The 24,933-nt window shown below is 36.4% G+C and overlaps 2 protein-coding genes across 5 annotated transcripts; both read left to right on the forward strand.

Moving 5' to 3' along the window:
• The first annotated feature begins 2,763 nt into the window (after positions 1 to 2,763).
• Positions 2,764 to 5,956, forward strand: LOC18008629 (ranBP2-type zinc finger protein At1g67325). Of its 4 annotated transcripts, none has more exons than XM_024151616.1 (10): positions 2,764 to 2,901; positions 3,153 to 3,198; positions 3,327 to 3,442; positions 4,111 to 4,384; positions 4,496 to 4,575; positions 4,688 to 4,733; positions 4,844 to 4,953; positions 5,145 to 5,175; positions 5,265 to 5,419; positions 5,674 to 5,956. In XM_024151616.1, the coding sequence occupies exons 1-10, from the start codon at positions 2,893 to 2,895 to the stop codon at positions 5,674 to 5,676; spliced, it is 870 nt and encodes a 289-aa protein (XP_024007384.1). In that variant the 5' UTR covers positions 2,764 to 2,892; the 3' UTR covers positions 5,677 to 5,956. The 4 variants fall into 4 exon arrangements, with proteins under 4 accessions (XP_024007384.1, XP_024007385.1, XP_024007379.1 ...); XM_024151617.1 differs by having other exon boundaries at positions 5,148 to 5,175; XM_024151611.1 differs by lacking the exon at positions 5,674 to 5,956 and having other exon boundaries at positions 5,265 to 5,657.
• Positions 5,957 to 21,057: 15,101 nt separating this feature from the next.
• LOC18008667 (probable DNA primase large subunit) lies at positions 21,058 to 24,841 on the forward strand. The gene is made up of 18 exons (XM_006391231.2): positions 21,058 to 21,251; positions 21,355 to 21,416; positions 21,489 to 21,592; positions 21,695 to 21,776; positions 21,860 to 21,919; positions 22,073 to 22,130; positions 22,372 to 22,391; positions 22,486 to 22,569; positions 22,670 to 22,734; positions 22,828 to 22,876; positions 22,953 to 23,000; positions 23,077 to 23,166; positions 23,248 to 23,307; positions 23,510 to 23,569; positions 23,733 to 23,807; positions 23,914 to 23,999; positions 24,330 to 24,423; positions 24,547 to 24,841. Exons 1-18 carry the CDS (start codon positions 21,113 to 21,115, stop codon positions 24,673 to 24,675), a joined length of 1,365 nt encoding a protein of 454 aa, XP_006391293.1. The 5' UTR covers positions 21,058 to 21,112; the 3' UTR covers positions 24,676 to 24,841.
• The last annotated feature ends 92 nt before the right edge of the window (positions 24,842 to 24,933 follow it).

Below are 24,933 nucleotides of genomic sequence, written 5' to 3' on the forward strand. Positions count from 1 at the left end.
AAACTTAACCAATCAAAAACTAGTAAACCGATATTGAATGCAGTTTGGCGGAGACAACGATTCTGATGTTCACATCGATTTCTCATCATTTCCTTTTTCTCAGATCCATTTTCTTCCTCTTCTCTATCTTGTTCTATTCCTCTCAGATTTCTCTATCTCTCTCTCAGATCCCTCTTCTTCCTGTTTTCCATCATATTCTCTTCCTCTTGGATCTCTCTCTCTTTTCAGATCTCTCTTCTTCCTTTTCTTCACTTTGTTCGCTTCATTTTTTTTTTCATCGATGGTGGTCACAAACTTTCTCCACCACCACCACTCTTCATCTTACCAACATTACCGTCACAATTTCAATTGTCAATCTTATTGTAGACAATCCTCTCTCCCCTACAAACGGTTGCCGCTGCTGTCATCTCTGTTATTGTCTATGTCGCCGTCTCCGCTGTTGTCCATGGTGTTGTCCAAACCGCGGGCTAGAACTCCAAGATAAGCAAAATTAAAGACAATTATTGATGACACAACCATATAGTCGCTACCATGTAATTTCAAGAAATCATATATATTAAATTAAATAGTGTTGTCCACTTAATCATGAAACTGTTTTACATGTGAGGATGCCAATATTTACCGCAGCTCCATAACCATGATTACACAACCATGACTATAATGCCATAACCATAACTATATATATCGTATGCGCGTAATCATAACTACACAACCATGACTATAACGCCATAACCATGACTATAACGCCATAGCCATATGAACGCTATAAGAATTAGCTAAAGTATATGGTTATAACCATATGAACGAAAACATATGTGCATAGATAGTTATCACATGAGAACATTCATATAATAGAATTCTTTTGCACTCCATAAATAATGGACACATATGAAATAGCGATAAGTCATAACTATATTTTTGAATAAGTACATATTCATATATAAAGATAAAAAATTCAGGGATGAGTATATGAAGAACAAAATACAATCAGCTGGCTAATATGGATTTAGTGATAAGAATATTATGACGGTTTGTGAGAAAAAGTACGTAGACATATTTGGAGAATGGATCCATTTAGGATGAAAGGCATGGGGTGACAATGCTAGATGAGAAATATGCTGGCATGTGTGTGGATGTAACCATACTCATAGTTTGGCTATATGATGGTACAAAATTCATTTGATTATACCCATGGATGTGACCATATCTAGTTTAGGCTAGCATGGATGTGGTCAATATTGTCTTGTCCACATGGCAAATATATATAATGGATAATCTGTGTCTAATTGGTATATATTGACGATCTACAAGATTTTTTAAATTTCTAGATTTGAATTTCTGCTTGTTGTTCGATGTTTGCTTAGTGATTGTTCGATAATAGTTATTAGACCTGTTTGGTAAGAGTTGCTACTGTTATCTTTTACTGTAAGCTTTTACTTTTTAAACTTTTACTGTTAAAATTTAACTTTTATTTTAAAAAATAAAATAAAAAATAAAATAAAAATAAAAAATAAAAATAAAAATAAAGAAATGGATCTCAAAAGAAAGAAGAAAAAAAAGATTTAATTAGTTAAAATTATTTAGTAATTATTTATATATATATATCTATAAATTTTTTTGAATGATTCTGGGGAGTAAGAAATTAAAAATAAAATAAAATATATTTATTTTTATAAGTTTTTTTTGGGTAAAATCTCCTAACTTTTAAAATCCATGACCAAAAACAAAAAATCTTACTTTGAAGACTTTAAAAATAATAAAGTAGAAAAAATATGTTTGACTAAAAAAAACTTTAAAAACTGTAAAAGACTCAAAAGTATCTACAATTTAAAGCCAAGCAAGCCCATTATTATTTGCACATATTTGTGGAAAATATCTAAACAAAATAGTTCTCATTATCTGCACAAAAGCATTTGTCACCATGTCCACGTGGATACACCCATAAAACAAAAAACAATGGTACGATCTTATATGATTATATTTTTACGTTTAATTTATGTCCATCGAAGTTCGTACACTTAAAGACGAACAAATAGGATCCTGCCATATACAATTTAATATGGACAAATCATGAAACAATGCAAATCAGAGGAAAAAATCTGAGAAGGAAGCAGAAGTAGAAAAAAATCTGAGAAGGAAGCAAATCAGAGGTTAAAGAGATACACTAGATTATTATCAGCATCACACGAGGGAGGAAAAAATCCAAGAAAAGAATCAGATCTACTAGTCCAATAAGATAAAAACATTAAAAAATATAAACAAAATATTGGAGATTCGAGTTTTTGTGGTGCTATCGGTGCCAAATGGAAGAGGAGATGAAGAGGGTGGAGGAGGCAATGGAGAGTGTGGTGATGGTGTTGGTAAGATGAGGAGTGGTTGGTGGTGGAAAAAGTTAAGGAAGAGAAAGAAGAGGTTAAAATCGGTTTGGTTTTAGTAAAATATAGGATTATGGGAGTTTCTTGTCTTTTCTCGTAAGAAAGATAGAAAGAAGTACTTCAACTTAAAGTGCTATATAGCGTAAATATAAAGTTAAAAAGAACCATAGAGTGTAATTATCTCATATAAGTTACTTGTAATTGATTTTTGGAAGTTTAATGTAAAATATAAATTAATCTATTAAAAATATAAGTAAATCTATTAAAAGAAAAATAAATGGCCAGATATGTAATTTTTTATAAAATAGAGGTTCGTTTTAGGAGTAAAATGTTTATGGACCTTCTCGTTTAAAATATAAACATAAACCATTCAGTGCTCGTTTCACCTGTTTTTCCTCTTCCCGACGTTCCCGTCGAAGTTAGTCTTAGGGCAAGGGTTAAATCGCCGAGAGACTCCTCGTCGCCGTGTCGCCTCCTTCTCCGCTTCTTTCGCTACTTCTCCGACCATTCCTCTGCTATGTCTCAGGTACAGTGCCCACCTTCTTTATTCTTATAGTGCTGGGAAAGAATATCGCAGATCTAACACTACTGAATCGAGAGGGAGCTTGTTGCTTCTGCTTGATTTTACTGAAATTCAGTATTATAATCACCAGAATCACATATAATCATTTAATTTCAATTTCGCGACTGTTATGACTTATGCGTTTCTGAGATCCTTCCTCGTACCACTGATCTGTGTGTCGTTTGATTGACATCGTTCCTCTGATTTTTTTTTAGGTAGACAACCGAAATTCTTCAGCAGCCAAGCGTGCTAGAACTGACGGTACGGCATCAAACTAAACATTTGTGTTCTGTAAGAGTATAGAGTTTGGACAATTCGAGTTTCTTTGAGTGTTTCTCATTCTACAAATGATGAATAGCTGTCTGGTTAACTCTCTTGGTCGTGGATAGGTGGGCGCAGAGAAGATGATTGGACCTGTCCCAGTTGTGGTAATGTCAATTTTTCATTCAGGACAACTTGCAACATGCGTAATTGCACTCAGCCTAGACCTGCAGATCACAATGGAGTAAGTCAATTTTTGTATTGAAGTATCAAATTATACGAAACAGTTTGTATGTTGACATATTTGGGAGTTGGTTTTGCAAAGAAAGTTCATTGGGTTCTTGGCATGCGGCTAGAGCATTTGTCTCATGTCATGGTGTATAACCGTAATCTTTATGTTAATTGGTCTTAGTAGGGCTCTTGGAGTCGCACATTATGAGTAGTTTTGATAAGGATTTTCAGATGTTTGTTATGAAAAAATAGAACTGAAGTAAAACTCCAGCCTTAGTGTTCTGTCTGTAGTGCAGTCCATTGCATCCACTGTAGTCTGTGTGCAGACAGAAGATTTTGGCTGTGTGACAGTTGCAGTTCCAGCTCAGCACCAACAGATGTTGCTGGAAGTTGTAGGATAAATAAGAGTTTAGCTGAATGTGAAGGAAATTTAGGCATTTTCTTGAGTTTTGTTGGGATTCTTCCGGTGGTTCTAGGTTTTGCACTTTGATTCCATTAGAGAAATAGAAAGTACTCTTTCAAATACGGAACCCGTATGTTTTCCAACTTCCAACACGAATAGCAATATACAGACTACCAGTGGCGATTATGATCCCCGTTTAAACAATTATCGACTTTGGTTTTCTCTTATAAATTATTTCCAGGCTTGTTGATGGTCAATTTGTTGTATTTCTGTAACAGAAGTCTGCTCCCAAACCTATGCAACCTCCACAAAGTTTCTCATCACCAGGGCCATATTTAGGATCTGGGGGCCACCCTTCAGTATATATGGGCGGATCTCCATATGGATCCTCTATCTTTAATGGGTCGTCTATGCCTCCTTATGACGTCCCATTTTCTGGGGGCTCGCCTTATCATTTTAACTATAATAGCCGAATTCCTGCTGGAGCTCATTACAGACCACTACACATGTCTGGACCACCACCATACCATGGTAGATCTATGATGGGAAGTGGTATGTACTTGGTTTCTGGCGATTTCCCAGTTTGCTCGAAGACTCTTCCAATTATCACCATTTTATTTGTGTCTAATTTGGCTGATGCATTTGTTTGAGATCTTTTGCCAGGTGGTATGTATGGAATGCCTCCACCAATGGACAGGTATGGCCTTGGTATGCCCATGGGTCCTGCTGCTGCCGCCGCTATGGTATGTATAACAGTTAGATGCTTGGTTCTGATCACATGCAAAATATTATAAGTCGTTGGACGTGTAACCTGAGCTGAAATCTTTAACAATATGTGTGAGTCATTCTTTGCAGATGCCAAGACCCGGGTTCTTTCCAGATGAAAAGCCTCAAAAGAGAGGTATGTGCTAATCTGGTTATGCTTTTCCCCCATTCTAGAACGTCAGCTGTAAAGTTATATATTTTATTTGTGATAGTCAAGTTGATATACTTAGTTGTGTTCACTTACAGATTCAACTCGTGATAATGATTGGACATGTCCGAATTGTGGTAATGTAAACTTCTCGTTCAGAATTGTATGTAACATGAGAAAGTGCAACACTCCAAAGCCTGGGTCACAGGTTTGTGCTGCTTTTTTTTTTTTTTTGGTTTCAGTTTTACTGTATCATCACATACCGAATAGATACATAAATTTGAAATCTAGGGCTTGACTAATTCAGTTGGCTATCAACAAGCAGCTTGCTTAATCATGTAGATTGCTTATTTGGGATTGTTTTCGTAAATCTCTGACATATAGATCTTATAATTGCAGCAGGGTGGTGGAAGCTCGGATAAAAACTCCAGTAAGCCTCATAGAAATTCAATAATATTATTGCGGCTTACATACTTGATCAACTTTGAGACTAATATAGTGACATGTTTTGTTTATCAGAACAAAAGGCACCAGAAGGGAGCTGGAAGTGTGACAATTGTGGAAACATAAACTATCCATTCAGGAGCAAATGCAACAGGCAAAACTGTGGAGCTGATAAACCAGGTGACCAGTCGAACGAATCTCCTTCCAATGCACAAGAAGAGAACGACCAGGTTCGTAATGCCATGTATCTATGCGGCCTCGTCATCTGTTTGTTAATAAATTGCTTGCCTCGAAAACTCGCAGATGTAATAGCCTGTGTAGTAGATTTTATGCCTTGTGAAAGCAGGAGATATTTGTTATATGAAAACAAATTTGACGCAATCTTTCTTAGATCTCTGAACTATATTAGAATGATTAAAACCCAAGTTATAAGAGAGGATGTCCAAAATCTCTGAACGGTGTGTGTTTTCTTGGTCTGTTCCAGTGAGTCGTAGACATGTTTGTGGGGGTTGAGAAGGGGTGTGTCTGATCCAGCGGGTGTGGTAATGTCAGTCAAATGTCTCGTCAGGTCCGTCCATGTTGCAGCGGTCGTCAAGTTGCTTCTATGCATTTGTCTCTTTACTTACATCTCTTGGGTTAGTTGTGTTGTATTAATGCATAATTTTTTTTTTTTTAAATCTACTTTGTGGTCGTTATGGATCTTGCTATAGAGTCCTCCTTCAGGTCTATTCTGTTTACATCGTGATCTTAATTGGTACTTTTGGTCATTTTTCTTATGTTTTTAACCATCTTCGTAAAAATTGAAACACACGTCTTTAGTATTTTTCCGGGTAATGGAGTCTCGGGGTGCGACGTTGTTTTCAGACGAAAGAGTATAAGGTTGATATTAATTAGGTTTGTAGTAACTAGCAAAGTGATTGTTTCGTCAAGTTATGTATCTATTGCATAGTATCTATCTACCATGCATCATAAATCATAATATTGTTTGATATTGACAACGATACTACTATACTAGAATACTATCATCATATATATAGTCAAATACACAAGTAAAAAAGTAATACTAAGATTGGAACCATAACACAAAATGGTTGAAGAAAAAACATAAATTACAAAATGGACAATTATGTAAAAATAGTCGTCGTTTTTAAATTACAATAGAGACTGAAGATCCTATATTTATGTTCTGACCCCAGTAAAACAAAAATAAAAGCGTGTAATAGCATTGATTTATACTAAAACTAGAATCTTATGTTATTCAAACATGAATTTTAAAAAGTCTTTTAAAATATAATGTTGTTGAACTAGTGATTGAAAATGAATCTTCAAATCCACTGTTATTGAAAATATTTTAAGTAATAGATTTTAATTTTTTTTTAGTGATTTGAATATGTTTTGGTGGAGTTTTTTAGATAAAAAAATCAAAAAATCCAAATCCTATGGTTTTAGATGAGATTTGATAGAATTTCATAAAAACTTATTTAATTTACTTAAATCATCTAAAACTTATCAAAAATTTAATCATTTCAAATCCTCTCAAATATTAGATTGAATACCCCATATATTTACGTTCAGAAATAAGGTAACTATATAATAAAAAATAGTTTTTGGGAGATTTGGTTGAATATTCTAAAAATTTATATATTTTGAAAACTAAGCTCTGTGTTTAATTTTTTTGAAAACTAACTTTTTGAATTTCAAATTACCAAATATCCCTGATATATTAAACACATAGAAATTGTTTTAAATATATTATTTGTTTAATCATTTGAACTTCCTCATATCAGTGTAATCAATGTTACTGTGTATCTTTACTTTGGCAGCGTTTTCTAAAAATGCAAGTGTTAGAACTTAGAAATAACATATATAACGTATCTTCATGCACAAGATTATATTAATTTTTTGTTAGTCGAATAATGCAAAGTGTAAATTCTTCTGTAGATTATATTGAAAGGAAATGAGTAGTTGTAATTCACCACCACTTCCCTCTAATATAATCGATGTTATTGTATCTTATCATTAACATGATTTTTGGCTCAAGCATGTTTTATCTGTAATAGTGATATACACTAATATCGATATAAAAGATTCTCATTTGAAGCTGAGGGAGTTTAAGCTCTAAAAGTTCATGAAATCAACCGAACATGCTTGTACCTAAAATCATGTTAGTGAATTAAATCAGCAAAAACTGTAACTGTTTGGTCTATTAAATCCAAAGAAATCTTGTGGATTGATTTATTATTATTTTGCTTAGTTCAATGTTGGAAACACGAAATGAAGCTCTTTTGATGGGCTTATCCTATATGGTGTATTAGACTTATAATTTCTACTATATTGGAACTTTTCCTTTTAAGTAGACCAAATGATAGAATAATTTTACTGAATTTGAATAGGCATTTTTGGTCTAAGTAAACTGATTTTTGGATTAGAAAATTGTTTGGTGCAATGTTGATTGAAAAATCATTACGACAAAGTTAAATTATTACATAGATTATAAGAAGTTGATGTTGATCTCATATATTTTATTAAAAATTAAGAATCCAAATATTTTTTCATCTTGTAAATTCTCAAAATTGAATTGGTATTATTCTCTTTTTACTTAATAAAATTTATTTTTTGAAAAAACTTAAATCAGTGGTTAGTTTTCAAATTATATAACAATTTTAGAATATTAAATCAAATTTCCTTTTTTTTTTTTTTACCTTGAAATATAGTCCACCGACAGAGGATGGACAATACATTCTCATTCTATCAAACAAAGCTAAACTAGTTTTATAGAATTAAATTACTACATTTGTAATCTCGGACCATAAAGTTTTGTCATTTAGACTTGTATTATTTAGAAGTGAAAAATTTCCACCTAAAAATATCTCTAATGATAATAATAAATTTCTAGGGTGGTTTCTAATAAGTGAGATTTTTTAAATGAAACTGAAGTTAAACTTTAAAAGGAAATGATTTTAAATAATAAAATAAAGTTAAACTTTTAAAGAAAACTTTAGAATAGAAAAACACAGTCGTCAAAAACACCATCGGAAAATTGTAACTGTTAGTATATTGAATAAAAATAGACTTAAAAATATCTTTTTTATTTTGTGTTAATTGGCCAAACCTGACATTGACCTGATATTGTGACCTGACATTGGCCAAACCTTTTTTATCCTACACTATCGAAAAATTGTAACTGTTAGTATATTGAACAAAAGTAGACTAAAAATATCTTTTTTTTTTATTTGGTGTTAATAACTGTCAAAATATGAAAAATGTGACCTGGCATTGGCCAAACCTTTTTTGTCCTACACCTTCAATGTGTCCTAAAGCTTCTAGTTTATGTAAGATTGTGTCACCTTCTCTTCACTTAAATTCGGCAAAAGATAAAGATAAAAAAAAGCATCCTAGATAAAATTTCTTTTTCTTATGAATCTAATTAACAACAGAAAATAAAAACAGTTCACCAAACTACTGTTCCACAAGCATTATACCGCAAGTTTTAGATCCACAAATACTATACCACAAATTTTAGACCGCAAAGTTCTAGCCATTAAAGTTGCTATGGATGTATGCCTTTGGTGGTTCTGCTCCTTCAAAACAACTGTAGCTTCACTTCAATCATTTTTAAACGCTAATGAAGAAAACCAAACAGTTGGGTTAGTGCAGGGTCAGTGCAACAGACGATATCAAACAAACTTGATTATACTTATATGCATATTCAAAAGCAAAGTGTGACAGGATTACTGCACACTCTTTACCTTTTTATCTATCTATCTTTTTACAGATTTCAGTTTAAATAGATTTTCTCTTGGTTTAATCTAAGGACAATAACATTTTGTCAATTTAGATTTGTATTATTGAGAGGTGGAAAATTTCCTCCTAAAAAATATGTCACTCAAATATCTCTGATGATAATAAGAAATTTCTAGGGGTGGATTTTGATAAGTGAACATTTTTTAACTTTATCTTCCTACTTTATTTTTTCAATGAGAATTTGATTTTTTAAACTGAACTTAGGGGGTGTTATTCAGTGGGTTTATTTCTCTACACCCCCTCAACTCTACAATCTCTACTTATTTCCCCCCAGCTTTTTTACCTCATCACTATACTCCCCAAACTCAAAAGTCTCATGAATAAACCACCCAAACTTATCCAATCTAATTATTTCCACATATGTAATCAATTTTCAAAAATTGTGTATAATTAAGACAAAACCGTGTTTAGAAATTGCGTTTAAAAAACCTTTCCTGCAAAAAGAAAAAAAGTAAAAAAAATGGTTAAAGTAAAGAACAGTTAAAGGTAAAGTCAAAATAGTAGAGGGGATTAGGGTTTCTGGGCTTGACGTGAAATCTAGAGGAGAGGTTTTGAGTTTGACTTGAAATCGAGGAGGAAAGGTTTTGAGTTTGACTTGAAATCGAGGAGGAGAGGTTTTGAGTTTGACGTAAAATCGAGGAGGAGAAGGTGATCTCGATGGGTGATCTCATCATTGTTCTTAGGTAATTTTCAAAATCATAGTTTTTTTTTTGTGTGAACGTGATGTAATTTTGGGAAAATCATATGCAATTTGGTTTGTTGTTTCAGTTCTGGCAACATTGAGAATGATAGAGAAAATGTGTATGAAAGTGAGAAAGGAGATGATGAGTATAGAGCAGAAAAGGAGATGAGACTAGAGCAGAAAATGGAGATGACATCTATGAAGATGACAAGGAAATAATGGATCGCTATGAGCATGAAATTGAAGAATCATTAGCCGATTTTGAAGATGAGATGTATGTCGGCCGTAATACCATTCCCGAAAGCTCAGATGAAGAGGATGATCCACTGGTTTTCAGAGATAAAATAATGAGAAGGAAATTAGATGATAAGCTTTGGGAACAGCTTTCTATTCGGGGTTTGAATTCAAGGAGGCGGTGTTAGAGTATGCACTGAGCAAAGGAAGAAAAATGAACAAGATAGATGGGATAAGACAAAACTTAGCTTTAAGTGTGAAATTGAAAGAAAAAAAATATAAATGGAGGGTTTATTGCTCGTATGATAAGCCGAGCCAAAAGTGGTTGGTGAAGAGTAGGTACAAGTATCACAGTTGTACTCCTAATGGAAATGCAAGATTTTAAAAAGTCCGGTTATAGCAAGGCTGTTCCTGGACAAACTGAGGCTAAATGCTAATCTAATGCCTGAGAAAATTCAAGAAGAGATCAAGGAAATTTGGAAACTAATGAGTTCAAGAAATCAATGCAGAGAGGAAGACTTCTAGCTCTGAAATGGCTTGAGAAGGAGTACGAAGAACAGTTACTCATATCTGTGGTTATGTCAAAGAGATAATCACTTCAAACCTGAGATCAACTGCTGTACTTGAAACTATCCCTAATGCTGATGGTTTAGATGTATTTAATCGGTTATATGTGTGTTTTGCGACAAACAGAGAATGTTGGAAAGAGAATTGTCGGCCAATCATTAGGCTTGATGGAACTTTTTGAAGGTTGCAACAAAAGGTATATTGCTTACTGTGGTAGGTCATGATGCAAACAATCAGATTTATTCGATTGCTTGGGCCGTCATACAAGCTGAGAATTCTGACTATTGGTTATGGTTTATCAAGCTGATCAAGGCTAATTTAGGGCTTCAAAATGGCAGCAGCTTTGTTCTTATCTCTGATAGTTCAAAAGTAAGCATTTGATTATCATTGTCTTTTTTTCTTATACCTTTAGTTCCTATCTAATTGTTTCATATTTTTAGGGACTAATCGAAGCAGTGAAAGCTGAATTGCCAGAAGCAGAACATAGAAGGTGTGTGAAACATATTGTTGAGAATTTGAAGAAGAGCATAAAAATAAGGATTTTCTTAAACCTATGGTTTGGATCTTAGCTTGGAGCTATAACCCTACAGAATTTGAGGAGAATAAGCAAAATTTGCAAGACTATAGCATGGCCTTATATGATGATGTGATGAAGAAGGAACCAAAGACATGGTCTCTAGCTTTTTATAGTCGGAAGTTTCTGTGAAGATGTAGACAACAATGCAACAGAGTCTTTTAACTCAACTATTACCAAAGCAAGAACTAAGGCAAAAGTACCAATGTTGGAGACAATTTGGAGACAAGCAATGGTGAGAATCTCGAAGAGAAAGAACAAATCCAAGAGGTGGCAGGAGAGGTTTACAAAATATGTTGTAGAGATGCTTGCAAAAGAGAAAGATGATGCTAAAAAGTGTAGAACAACTCCTTGCTTCTTATGGACGGTTTGATGTTGAACTTTTTGGGACTTATTACAATGTGAACACTATAAAGAGGACTTGTTCATGTGGGAAGTGGCAGATCACTGGGATACCATGTCAACATGCTTATGGTGCGATGATAAATGCAGGTTTAGATGCAAAAGATTATGTATCTAAGTGCTTCTCCACTCTTAAGTGGCAAGAGACTTACAACACGTCCATCAAGAGGACCCCACTTCTGGATGAAAGATAATTTCTCATTAATAATTTCACCACCAGAACCTATACTGTCTGGGAGAAAGAAAAAGAAGAAGCAAACCAAATTCCCGAGGATCAAAGGCAAACATGAATCACCGAAGAAGAAAAAGAAAGAAGTACTTGGAAGGGCTGGACGGATCATCCACTGCTCAAAATGTGGTGCAGCTGGACACAATGCAGCTAGCTGCAAAATACATCTGAAGAAGAAGATGAAGAAGTCACAAGAAACAATGGAGGTCTCAGTTAGTTTCATTTTGGTCTCTAATTTCTGATTTCTGATCTTTGATTTCAGTTTGTCTCACTGTGTTTTGTCTCTGTTTCATCTCATGCTTTTCAGGCTGGTTCTTCTTCTCAAGGGTCGGATCTGATTTCTCTCACACAACCCAGTCAAGCTATGAGCTTGTAGTTTTTTTGCCATTTCACATTATGAATTTTTCTTTTGTTTTAAATTGATTAGATTTTGTTGTATGGATGCAACGTGTTTTACCATAAGTGTCTTTTTCATCTTAAGGAAACAAATGCAACTTTTTTTACAATAATAAAACAAATAATTTCATCCTCAGATCAGACATCAAAGAGAATCAAAACCCAGAAAAATGATAACTTTAAACCCAGAATTTTGCAATTCAAGTTGTAATTACCTAATCAAAAGTTTTAAAAAAAGCATAGAAATTAGAGAAGAATCACGAAAGGGGCAATCAGAAATCAACAATAACTTCCAGATCAATCGGAAATGGGTTCGAGTTCTGTCGTCGGAGCCGGCATCGTCGTTCGTTCTTTATCGTTTAAATTTGTTTTTTTTTTTTTACTTTTACAGAATTGGGGTCAGGTCGGGTTTTTTTTTCATGGGTGGTGGGTAAACGCAATTTCTAAACACGATTTTATCGTAATTAAACACAATTTTTGAAATTTTATTACATATGTGGAAATAATTAGATTGGATAAGTTTGGGTGGTTTATTCATGAGAGTTTTGAGTTCGAGGAGTATAGTGAGGAGGTAAAAAGTCAGGGGAGAAATAGGTAGAGATTGTAGAGTTAAGGGGGTGTAGAGAAGTCAACCCTATGGTTTTTAATAGAGTCTAAATCCATTCAAAATCCATTGTTATTCAATAATTGATTTTGATTTCTCTATAAAAATCCAATGTTATGAGTTCATGTATTTACAATCCTTTATTAATAGAGTTTGAAATCCATTATTATTCTTTGTTTTGGTCTAAAATTTGATTTCATTTAGCCTAAACCGACTGGTTCATTTCAAAATCCACAGCATAGATTCTGAGAGTGTCTTTTGCTAATTTATCCGCTACAACATTAAACTCACGCAGAATAAAACTAAAAGAGATTTCATCAAATAGGGAGATTAGATCGAAGATATCTTGAAGGATTCCATGAATTTCCGAGAGATTCTTCCGGAGATTTATAGCCCTGATCACGGAATCGGAGTCCGACAAGATGCAGAGACTTAAGAGTTTTTGATCCACAGCGGCAGTGAGCGTTTCCCGATGGCCAGAGCTTCAGCAGCGATGGGATATCCGACCGATGATATGGCTTCTAATCCCCTATTTATGATTTCTCCATTCTCATCTTTGAAGACCCATCCGATCCCCGCTGCATGCAAGTCTTCTCTCCAAGCCCCATCGGAGAATCCTCTGATTGAGTTCATCGAGCTGAAGATGTGTCTTGATCGTCTGGCTAGATCTGGTAAGTTTGGATTTCTGGGTTGGGCTAGTTGCCATTCTCGAGCTCCTTTTACTGCATTATTCATTGTTTCCATTGCCAAGAAGATTCTTCTATTGAATAATTTGTTGTTTCTTGCTGTCCAGATGTTCCACAAAATCCAGGGCATGATTGGGCCATTTCCCACACCCGTAGGGGGAAGACAGATGATTTGTTGGAGAGTGTTCCAGCCTGAAGCAAGATCCGGGATTGTGGAAGGTTCTATCCGAATCGAAATTGGGGCAATCCTCCATACCTCTTTTGCAAAAATGCAATGGAAAAGCACCTGGAGCTCAGACTCTGGCTCTCCACAGTGTATGCAGCTAGATGCTGGAATAATTCGTCGCTTTACAAGATTCTCTCCCACTGGTAAGGCCCCCTTCATCACTTTCCATAAGAATAGTTTGAGTTTCTCTGAGCAGCTTAAGTCCGAAATCCCTTTTTTCCAATTAAATTCCCTTGTGCTTTATGTAGGAGGCGGGACGTTTAGGTCAGGGGAGATGTTGGCAAAGTGATATCCGGACCTGGTGGTGTTGATATGCCTTGAATCCTGATGCGTAGAAGCTTCTAGATGATTCAAGTCAAGGTGGAGATTTGTTGGTATGCCTTGAATCCTGAAGCGTAGAAGTTTCCTGGCGTAGATGCGTGCAGATGCATGCAGGCTGCACTGGAGTTGATGCGTGCAGGCTGCACGATCAATGATACATGCTGCAAGATCAAGTATGCGGCCTGCACGATCAAGTACGCAGGATACTTGCAGCATGTTGAAGCTTACATGCTGCGTTTTGAGGTTGCTTGTGTAAGTTTACACGCCACATGTTGAAGCTCACAATCTGTTTGAGCAAATAGTTGAGTGCAACGTTCTGCATCTTGAAGCTAATGTTGAGATCTACATGCTATGTAAGTTGATGTCGAAGACTACAGCCTGCACGAGCAATGTAGAAGTCTGTGTGCACTTGGGCCGCTGTTTGTGCATGAAGGTTCATACAAGGGCCTAAGTGAGCGAGTCCAATTGCGATTAGGGTTAACTAGGGTTTATGCTATAAATAACCATGTTAACCTAATTCCTGATGTATTCTGAAACTGTCTTTCTCCGTGATAAAATCAGTCTCCTTTGTCTGTGGATGTAGCCAACGCATCGTTGGTGAACCACGATAAATCTGTGTGTGATCTTTACGTTTACTGTTTTGTTCTTGCATCTGTTACAACAGGTGGAATATTACCCTGAGCTTTGTGGCAACCATATGAGCTTATCCTCTGCATTGAATACACTCGGTTTTATGCATAGAATCTTCTTCACATATTCAGGTAAGAGTTTCTGAATCAGACCCACATTCCATTCCTTAGTATTCTCAATGAAAAGATCCGATACTTTCATCATATATGTTTCTTCCCTTGCAGGTCCGATTGGTTTACATATTTGGGAAGTGGAGATCCAATTGTCTTCCTATACACTGGTCGATTGTCCATTACCAATGGCCTTCCCAAGGTTCTTCTTGAGTAAGTCTCTTCTTACCAAGATCCCTTTCCACCCATGAGATGAGTTTTCTGATTTGGTAGCATCAATTAGTTCTGTAGAGTTGAAATATTTGCCTTTTAGGGTCATATAGAGGAGACAGTTTGGGTTAGAAAGGAGCCTCCAGCTTAGCTTTGCAAGTAAGGCGTCATTAAAAAGTTGGATATCTCTAAAGCCTAGGCCACCATCTTTTTTTCCTTTTGAAAGCTTTTTCCATGAGACCCAACACATTTTTCTTTCTTCTGGGTTTGCATCCTACCAGAAACGAGTTAGTATTGATTGTATCCTTTTAAACAGGTTAACCGGAAATTTGAAGCAGGACATGGCGTGAGTTGGCATTGAGGAGAGTACTGACTTCAGTAATACCATTTTCCCTGCGCTTGAGAGGAGTTTTGAGGCCCAAGAGATAGATCTTTGCATGATTCTGTCAACAATGGAGCTAAAGAGGTACTTCTTTGATCTTCCAAAATGCTCAGGCAGACCATGGTATTTTCCTGCATCGTCTTCTTTCTCGATTCTCTGGATTCTTTTAGCATATAGTCTAGTATTTCGAGAGGTCTTCCTGGAGAAGGTTATTGATGATTTCTAACAGTTGATTTTTTGCCCCGATGCTTTCTCGTACTTCTGCAGGATCTCCTTTAAGTGTTTGCAGCTTTTTGGATTATACTTGCAGAAAAACATAGTGTCATCTGCGAAGAGTACATGATTGATCATGAGACATCCTCTTGCAACTCTTATACCGGTAAGTTTTCTCCTCTTTAGGGCCTTAATGCATAGGCCTGATAGGACTTCTCCACATAGTATAAAGAAATAGGGTGATAAAAGGTCTCTTTGGCGGATGCCTCTGCTTGGTTTTATGTGCCCTCTAGGTGAACCATTGATTAGGACTGAGAACTTGACTGATGAAACACATTGCATTATCCATCAAACCCATATAGGGTGGAAACCCATTCTTTCAAGCACTGCTCTCATAAAATCCCATTCCAATTGATCATATACTTTTGTCATATCGGTTTTTACAGCCATCGAGCCCCTAACCTCAGCTTCTGAAGTTTTTAAAAAGTGCAGGATTTCATGTTTTATCAACACATTATCCAAAATTGCTCTTCCTGGGATGAAGGCGGATTGTTTCTCTGCAATGATGCTGTTGAGGAGAGGTTGTAGCCTTGCTGTCATTACTTTCAAGATTACCTTATACAAGACGTTGCAAAGGGCGATGGTCGGTAGTCAGCTACAGACATAGGTGAGTTTATCTTCAGTTTAAGGCAAATATGAGTATTATTGATATCTTTTGGTAAGATGCCTTCTGAGAAGAATGACTTGATTTCCTTTGTGATCTCTTCTCCTATTATGCCCCAGTTTGAGTGATAGAAACTAGCAGAGAATCAGTCGGGTCCTACTGCCTTATCGGGGTGAACTGAAAAAATTGTTGTTTTGATATCTTCGGTTGTTGGGATCTAAATGAGTCTCTCATTTGTTTCAGGTGAGATCCTGGGTTGGATATCCTCCTCGACTGCATCAGTTCTGTTTCCACACTCTGAAGTGAATAAAGACTGGAAGTATTCAGTGATGGTGCGTGAGATCTGATCCTCCTCATACACAGATATGCCATTCTTATCCTTAATAACTGCAATTTTATTTCTCGCCCTTCTTCCTTTTGTGGTCGCATGAAAATAACCATTGTTCTTGTCATCCAGGCTGAGCCACAATTGCCTACTTCTCCGCCTCCTGTACTCCTCCTCAGCCCGGTAAGCTTCTCTAAGCTCTTTGTTTATTTGTCTAATTAATATTTCATTGCTCAGTGGATCAAACATGGCTGATTCAAGCTCCTTCCTTTTCTTTTCAATTTGTTTTTGGCTGTTAGCATTATGGTCTCTCTTCCATTTGATGATGGCTCTTCTGCATTGGCCTATACGGCTTTCTATGGAAGCATTTGGATCAGAGTTTCAGGTTTTTTACGATTAACATTTTTACTTCTTGGTTATCCTTTAAGCTCCTATCGTATCTGAAAATTCCTTTATTTCGTTCCACATGAGTAAAGGTGGTGAGTATCGGTCTGTGGTTTGATGCTTCAAAGTGCAGGTACTCACTTCTACCAGATGGGAATTGATCAAACCAAGAACCATTTGCCATTACTCGGTCTAATCTGCACTTAACATGGTGAGTACTCCTATTACCTCTCCATGAAAGAATTTTTTCAAATTGTTGTAAGTCGTAGAGGTCACATTCAGATAGGAGTGAACAAAATTCCACAAAAGACTTCTGATCTTGAGGGCCCTCCTGTCTTCTCATTGTTCTCAATGATATCATTAAAGTCTCCCGTGAGAAACCAGGGAACATCTCTGTTATTTGCCTGGCTTTTTAGATTGTTCCATACTTCCCCTCTTTTCTTTTTCTCTGGGTGTCCATATACAAAGGTAGCGAAGAAAATCCTTCCCTTGAACTTTATCTCTGTATCGATGAAGTTTTCACAGCTGAATAGAATTCTAAGCTCGATAACCTTCTTCCAATACAAGGCTAAGCCTCCACATCTTGGGGGACTAGGAGGAACGGTGAAGATATGGTCGTACTCCAACTTTTTGAGTTCAGTGAGAACAAAATGATCATTATGTTTTGTCTCCATGAGGAATATAATATCAGGGAAATCATATTTCTTTCTGATTTCCTTTATTCTATGGAGTGTCCAAGGGTTCCCCAACCCTTGGCACTTCCAGCTCAGAATCACTAAGGAAGAGGATTGGATGGATTGTGAAAATTCAACCTTCCTTTTTTGATTCCAGGGACGATAGATGGCTTCGTAGGTTGCTCGGGATTTCTTAATGAATTTTCAGGTAAGGTTTTGCTTGATTCATCTCTGTGTCTTGTTGTTATATCGTTCACCTCTGATCGAGGGATATTTGCTGACTGATTTCATCTTTTCGGTGATCTCTGGATTTGCATGACTCTTCGTTTCTTGGAGCTTGCACCCTTGAGAGTGGATGTGCTAAAGTGAGCTTTCCTTGGTCCTGGTGGTCTCCCTCGTTTCTTTTGGACAGAAAAGACAGTCTCGACTCCAATCTCGGTTTGTCAATCAGGGATTGTAAGCTTGGTCTCAGGCTTGCTGGGATCCTTTCAGGTTGGGCCTGCGTGGTTTCTTCCAATTTTTCCATCAGGTTCGGGTTAGTCAGGGAACTCACCATGTTTGCAGCCACTTCCTCAAACTCCCCCGCTTCCTCCGCTAGTCTTATTCGTTCATGTCTAACCGCACTTTCAGTTGGGTCATCGCAATTAGCATATCTGATCATCACATCCCAGAGTTCTCCCACAGCCTTTTCCAAGCTTGCTGAGGAAGGTCATTAGCAGGGATTACAGGGATTTCAATCAAGTTTGTATCAGTTCTCGGAACCCTTGAGGATTCTGATAGTTTCCCTATTTGTCTGATATGTGATTTTGTTTTTTCTTTTTCTCTCCAGATCTGTCTTGGAGGGGATCTCCTCTGATTTCCCGAAGAGTGATTCCCATGGAGCTTGTGATGACTATAGGATTGAGAGAATTCCCTTTGATGGTATGAAGTTGAGTTTCTCAGGGGTTGTCTTCTCCGCTCGTATCTCTGGTAAGCTCCCCTCAGTGGCCCAAGATTACGGTGAAGATTATCATATTTATGAGAGTTGGATAGATGATTGCTTGAGGATCCCCTTTCCTCAGTTCTTTTCTCGTAATGGTCTGATTTCTCTGTTCTCTAGATCTTGCCAGATACTCTTTATGCCTCGGTGGCAAAGGAGAATCCCGTTCATGCCTTGTCAGGTGCCCAGAGTTTGTTTTAGCTTGTGAGCCGGAGGCTTCTCGTCCAGCAGGTAACTTTAAATAGATATCTGATTTTTTCAGCATAGGGCAAGTTTCTTACTCATGATCTAGGGAAAAGCATGTTTTACAATGTTTTCCTAGTTTTTCGTAAACCAAAGATGCAATTATCTCTTCCACTCCTGGGAACCCCACAACAGATTCCATGATTAGTGGTTGGAGTCCATTGACTTGAACTCTCATCCTAGCCGAGGTTTGTGTGATGTCTAGAGATTCCAAGAGACCAATATCGTCCCCTATTCCTTTGATAATTTCAGTTGTCCACAGGTGCACCAGAAGTCCCTGGATTTTGATCGAGAAGAGGATCTGCGAGGGGAAGCTTTGAGAGAGGGTTGGTTCCCACTTTTGGATAATAACCATCCATTGTGGAAAGTGGTATGGTCTGTTGTCCAACACAATTTGGAGGTCTTCTTCATTTGAGAATTGGAATTGGAAAAGGCCTTGCCCCAGGTCAGTTCTTATTGCTCTTGTTGATGTTTTCAGAACATTTTTCCAGAGATCTGATAATACCGGTATCAGGACCAGAGTCTTTGCTTTTCAGGATTGGTGACTCTACCAATGAGAGTTAAGGAGTGTCGCTTGATGAGATCTGCGTTGTTGGGCGTCTGCACTCAGACTCTAGATACTCTGGGAGCCGGGGGAGAGTCAGTTCTTGTTTTTTAATTTTCTGAGATCTTAGATCGACCAGAGCTGAGAGCTATGCCTTTTCCTTTATCCTGGTAAGGTATTCTATGCGACATCTTTCCGATTTCGCAGGTTCAGGTTTTGAAAGCCGGAATAAAAACCAGATGGATTAATAGGGTTTTTCACTAAGATAGGATGAGGAACAATCTCAAACCTTGGTATTCATCTGCAGGGTGAGGTAGCTTAAAGTGCTTTGAGGAGTCCGAAGATGCAGAGTCGCTGATGTAAAATGCCTGGAAGCTTGCCGCCGGTGTAGAGGGCCCTCCGACAACAGTCGGGGGCGGAATCCAGTGATAGAAGATCAAAAGCGGTTTTGATTTTCGAAAAAAATTATACTTTTGGCAAAAAACCAGGTAGCAAAATATCGTTATTGGGAAAAACCAGGTAGCTTGAAACTATCTAGAACTCGTGCCTGGGAGAGAAAAAGACTACTATATTTAGTCAGATATCCATTGTTATCCATTGTTTAGTCAGATGTCCGGGCGGATAGTCTTGCAAAAGGAACTCGAGCGAGAGGAGTTATTTTTTCCCAAATCGATCATAACGAACCGGTCAAAGATGGTTTTCAAACCACTTCTATGATAGGCCAAATGTGATTGTAATCGTTGGGTAGCGGAAAAAAAAATTAAAGAGTTGAATAAGTCAATTAAAATCTTATGTTATTCAAGTTTAATAGATTCTTACAACTGATTTTAGGTGAAAGAGTTTAACTAAATTTGAACCTATTTTTATGTGTTAAATGTAGTAATTAAAATCTAACTTTTTACCTTCAGATTTTGATAATTATAAAATCCAACTCAAAGAATTATTAACTTTCGTCACATCACTTTCTCTTCCCTCCATTTTTTTCTTTTCCTTCCATTTTTTACTTTTTTCTCCTCTATTTCTCTATTTTTCATAGCTGTATTTATCTTTTTTTCCTCTCACATATCTCTTTCCCTTCTTCCCCTCCAGAAGTCATAATATCGTCTTCAAACATAAATTGATTTAGGGGGTGTTTAAGATTAGGTTTGCTTGGCAATCATAATTTGTCTGGATTAACAATCATAATTTGTCCTTTTCATCGTTCAGATTTTTGTTTTGGTGTTTAGGATTAGATTTGCTTGGTTAATTGAATTTCTCGCCATATTTATAAAGACTAGTGAGATTATTTACTTAACTTGCATTTTTTCTTTTATGTTGCTTTTTTTCTTTGTTATTTTTCTTAAGTATGTGCGTTTTAGACTGTTTTTTTTTAATCTTTTTCAATCCAAAATTTATTGAGAATTCTATTCTATTCTATTAGATTTTAAATAATATCATGAGACTTTCTAAATATACTGCTAAGTAATTTAAAATTTTAAACAACTCATATATAATAGATTCTAAATGAATTAAAAAAAATTTAAAATCTGATCTACTCTAATCTAATGGAGTTGATTTCAACATATAAAACAAATAACACCCCCACCCACTTAATCTCTAAAAAGTAGATTACTACCCTAAATAATCCGTCATACTTCATTCTGGGTTTTGTTCCGCTAATAGCCTTAACATTGTTGCTCGCAGAAGCCCACTAGTAGGCCCAACATAAAAAAATCCCGCTCCTCAATCTGCATCTTTTCCCGCGCTTTTCTCGACGACACTTCTTGCTAGGCGCGGATTGTGCTCGAAGTGGCCTCCGTGACGAAACACACACAGAGAAAGGCGAAGAAGAAGTAAGAAAATGGAGGTGATACGATCTCAGAAGCGAACATTCTCAAACGACATCGTTTCGAGTCCCACGATCCCACTGTATCTTACAGCTCCACCGATGGAAGTCCGATTAGAGGAATTCGAGCTCTTCGCCATTGATCGTCTTCGAGGTCTTTTTTTTTTAAATCAAATTAATCTGAAATTGGTTGCTTATGAATCGAATTCGAGTAGAATATGTCCTTAATTTTGTGAACAATTCGTTGATTGTGATAGTTCTGAAAGGGGTCTCAGATGGATTAGCCCGTGGGAAAAACCCTAAGGAAATGGATGATCTGGTAAGATTCATAAATATGAAAATTTCCAGAATTTGTTTTTGTTTCAATTTTAATTGTATTTTCGGTTTTTAGGTAGACAGTTTGTGGAAAGAACATATGAGACATTCTGATGTGTCTGAAATGTTCAACAAAGATATAATCTCACATTTCGTTCTACGTCTCGTTTATTGTAGATCGTAAGCTCTTCTTGCCTATCTTACATTTTGGTTTATCTTTAGATTTGGTTTTTACTTTCCATAGTTTATTCTTTTTTTGAGTTTATTTCTTTTTGCTTGAAGGGATGAATTGAAGAAATGGTTTCTGAGCATGGAAACTGCTCTTTTCCGTCATCGATTCCGACTTCAAAACTTAGAAATTCAGGTACTTTTTGACTTCTTTTGTTTGGTGAACTTTTTGTGGGATGTAGACTGGCTGGTAAATTTTTGCCTTTTTCTTGTTCATAGAGAGCCATTGTGGGAGAATTTGGACTACCGTATAAGGCAGTCACAGGGGCAGAGCTTGAGGTAATTTTTAGTTTCAAGAGTATAAATTATACATAGAGAGTTATATTGTCCTTTGATTATTCCAGGACTGTGCTGTATTTTTGTTTCTTCTTGGTTGTTATTCAGAATTAAAATAATTAAAAGGTGATGAATTTGATCTCTGATCATTTGCAGAGTTTGAAGGAGAGGTTGGGGCAAGTTGTACGTTCACTGGGTCAAATTTCACCTACTAGTAATGATCACACTTCATCTCAGATCCCTTTTTGTCTCTTAAAACTTTGGTCTTTCTCTTCTTCCTGCTTGTGGTGATGTTATCCTTTAGTATTAGCATAACAAAGTAGCGGCATTGTTGGTGATTTTGTATAAGAACAAAAATTCCTAGAGTCGGTCAATTACTTTCGATTTGATTTTAGCTATTTAGCCGCAAACTTTTCTAATGGAAAGTTTTTCTCGTCTTTTCTTATCATTTGCAGTTGAATCCGTATACTACAAGGTAGGCCCTGCCTCTTCTTTTGTACTTGTTCATATACTACAAGCTACAAATTTTCACCTAACTGATCAATTATTCATTTTCACCTTAAAAAAAGGTTCCTTTTGAAGAGGTTCCTGACCTTGTAGCTGGCCGGAGAGTATTTATACAGAAAGGGTATGCCTTTGTTGCTGGAAGTCAGGCAAGTCTTGTTTTCCATTTCAATTTCAAAACATAACTTCTCTACAGTAGCTAGTAGTGTCTCCGTTGATAACTCTCGAGTTTTCTTTTTCTCCTAGCAGTTGGTTTCCCTGGTTGTCACACAATTTCGATCTCATATATCGAAGGCCCTGATTCTTACAAACAGGTTATTATGGTTATATGAAAATATAAAAGTTCCTCTTATATTGTCACGCTTTAATTTTGATTTCATTAACAAGATTTTTCTTTTTGGTTGTAGAAAATGGACGACTACTATTAGAGAACGAGAAAAAGACAGACTAACTCCAGTAAGCACGGGACTGAAATCAATTGCTTTAATCCCTGTCTCCTGTTTCCTTAACTTATATTATCTTTATCATTCAGATAGTAGAAGGGTTATCTACAAGCTACTTGGGTCCCGATTATTCTCAGGTGAGGATCGTCCTTTAAAACTTGTTATATACATTCATAGATTTGGATCACTGACGTTGTTAATATGCCTTCACAGTCAAGTGAGTACGCTGACATATCACTCAAGGATATTGATCAAGTTTCCAAGAGTTCCTTTCCCCTTTGTATGAGGCATCTATTTGAAAAAGTAAGTTGCTTCATGGCTTTTAGATCTTCTATTACATATCCTGTTCCTGTGCATCTGTAACATGTGAACGTTTATACACAGCTTCGAGAAGATCATCATCTAAAACATGGAGGAAGAATGCAACTGGGTCTATTTTTGAAGGTTTCTATTTAAATCTCTCTCTCCCCCTTATCAAGTTTAGTCGCATCTGAATGCATAGGATTCAGATAGATTTATATCTCTAGAGTTGAGGCTAGAAGTAGTAAAATTCCAATTGGTCAAATATCTAGTAAATAAGCTCCTTTATATTTTTCATGTTTTTTCTTCTATCTTTACCTCTCTGAAGTTGTCTATCGGCATATAGGGTGTGGGTTTGAAACTGGATGACGCTCTAGCATTTTGGAGAGCAGAATTCACAAAAAAGGTAACGTGAATCGCAAATGTTTTATCTACTAAATTGTTTTATGTCTCTCCTAGAGGTTCTGTGCTAGCAAATTTGAATGAGGAGATAGTGGGTAGACTTTTTTCTGCAGAAACCAAGTAAATACTGAGTAACTAGATACTTACTTTTTACTTATCATTCTTAGGTTGGCTCTGAGAGATTTGACAAAGAGTACGCGTATTCCATTCGCCATAACTACGGGAAGGAAGGCAAGAGAACAGTAAGTTGCTAATGGTTTCATATCTCATTCTTTATGTCAACGAAAAGCGTCAATGATCATTTTCATCATGTAAGCTTCTGATACCAAAGTGACATTGCAATTGCAGGATTATACACCTTATGCTTGTCAAAAGATCATTTCATCTGCTCCTGGTGTTGGGGATCATCACGGCTGTCCTTATCGACATTTCAGGTCAGTTATTTGCTTAGTTGAAAACTCTTCTCTTTCTGTGAAAGAAAAGAGAAGTGCTATAGAATTCATGTAGTAGGATGTGTTATCCACCAACACCGCATATCTTAGTTTTTCTGGATAACAACAGTTACTAGTAGCTGCAAACATTTTGAGCTTTCACTATAGATTTCGTGTCATTTGTTCAGCAAAAGTTGTCGCCCTTCGCCTTTTTCTAGCTCTAAAGAAAAAAACATTAGTATATGTAAATATGTGTGAATCATTAGGTGAACCTTAAAAGTAAGGTATCTCAATGCAATGTGCTATTTGTTTTTTTTTTTTGATGAATGACAGTGAGGATAACCTGAGAGCAGCACTTGGTCGAATGGGATTGAGCTCTCGTGGAATGGAAGACGTAATGGATAAAGTGCGGAACAAACATTATCAGGTGATTGATTGATCTTGAGTTTATATATCTCACTAAACCTTGAATCTTTTCTTCCCATTTTTAGCAAAAAAAACTAAATGGGGTCTTGTTCATATGCGCATGTGGACTCTACAAAACTAAAAGCTTGCATGCACCTTGACCTTTGAAGCTATTTATGGTACATCGTGTGATGCTGGTATCAACCATCCGAACCAATACTTTGAGGAGAGTCAGAAGATTTTGAAATCCAACGCGCCAACTGCTCCGGTTTAATCTTTGTATGGTTCATTGTCATAAACTGTGAAAAATATGCTAACTGAAATTTAAAGTTGATCCAAAAGCTGTTTTATTATATTGCCATGTTAGACATATGTTCCAAAAGGTCTACTTTTCGTGGGGATCGGAGTTTGGGATCAAAATCTTAACACTCTAATTAATTTCCAACACAGTTTTAATTTGTATGCATTTTCAATTGTTAGTAGGTAGAAAATAAAGAGGGTCACTTTCACTCACATGCTCACATGCAATGAA

This window comes from Eutrema salsugineum, unplaced genomic scaffold, assembly GCF_000478725.1.
Source record: "Eutrema salsugineum unplaced genomic scaffold, Eutsalg1_0 scaffold_9, whole genome shotgun sequence".
Lineage (NCBI taxonomy): Eukaryota > Viridiplantae > Streptophyta > Magnoliopsida > Brassicales > Brassicaceae > Eutrema > Eutrema salsugineum.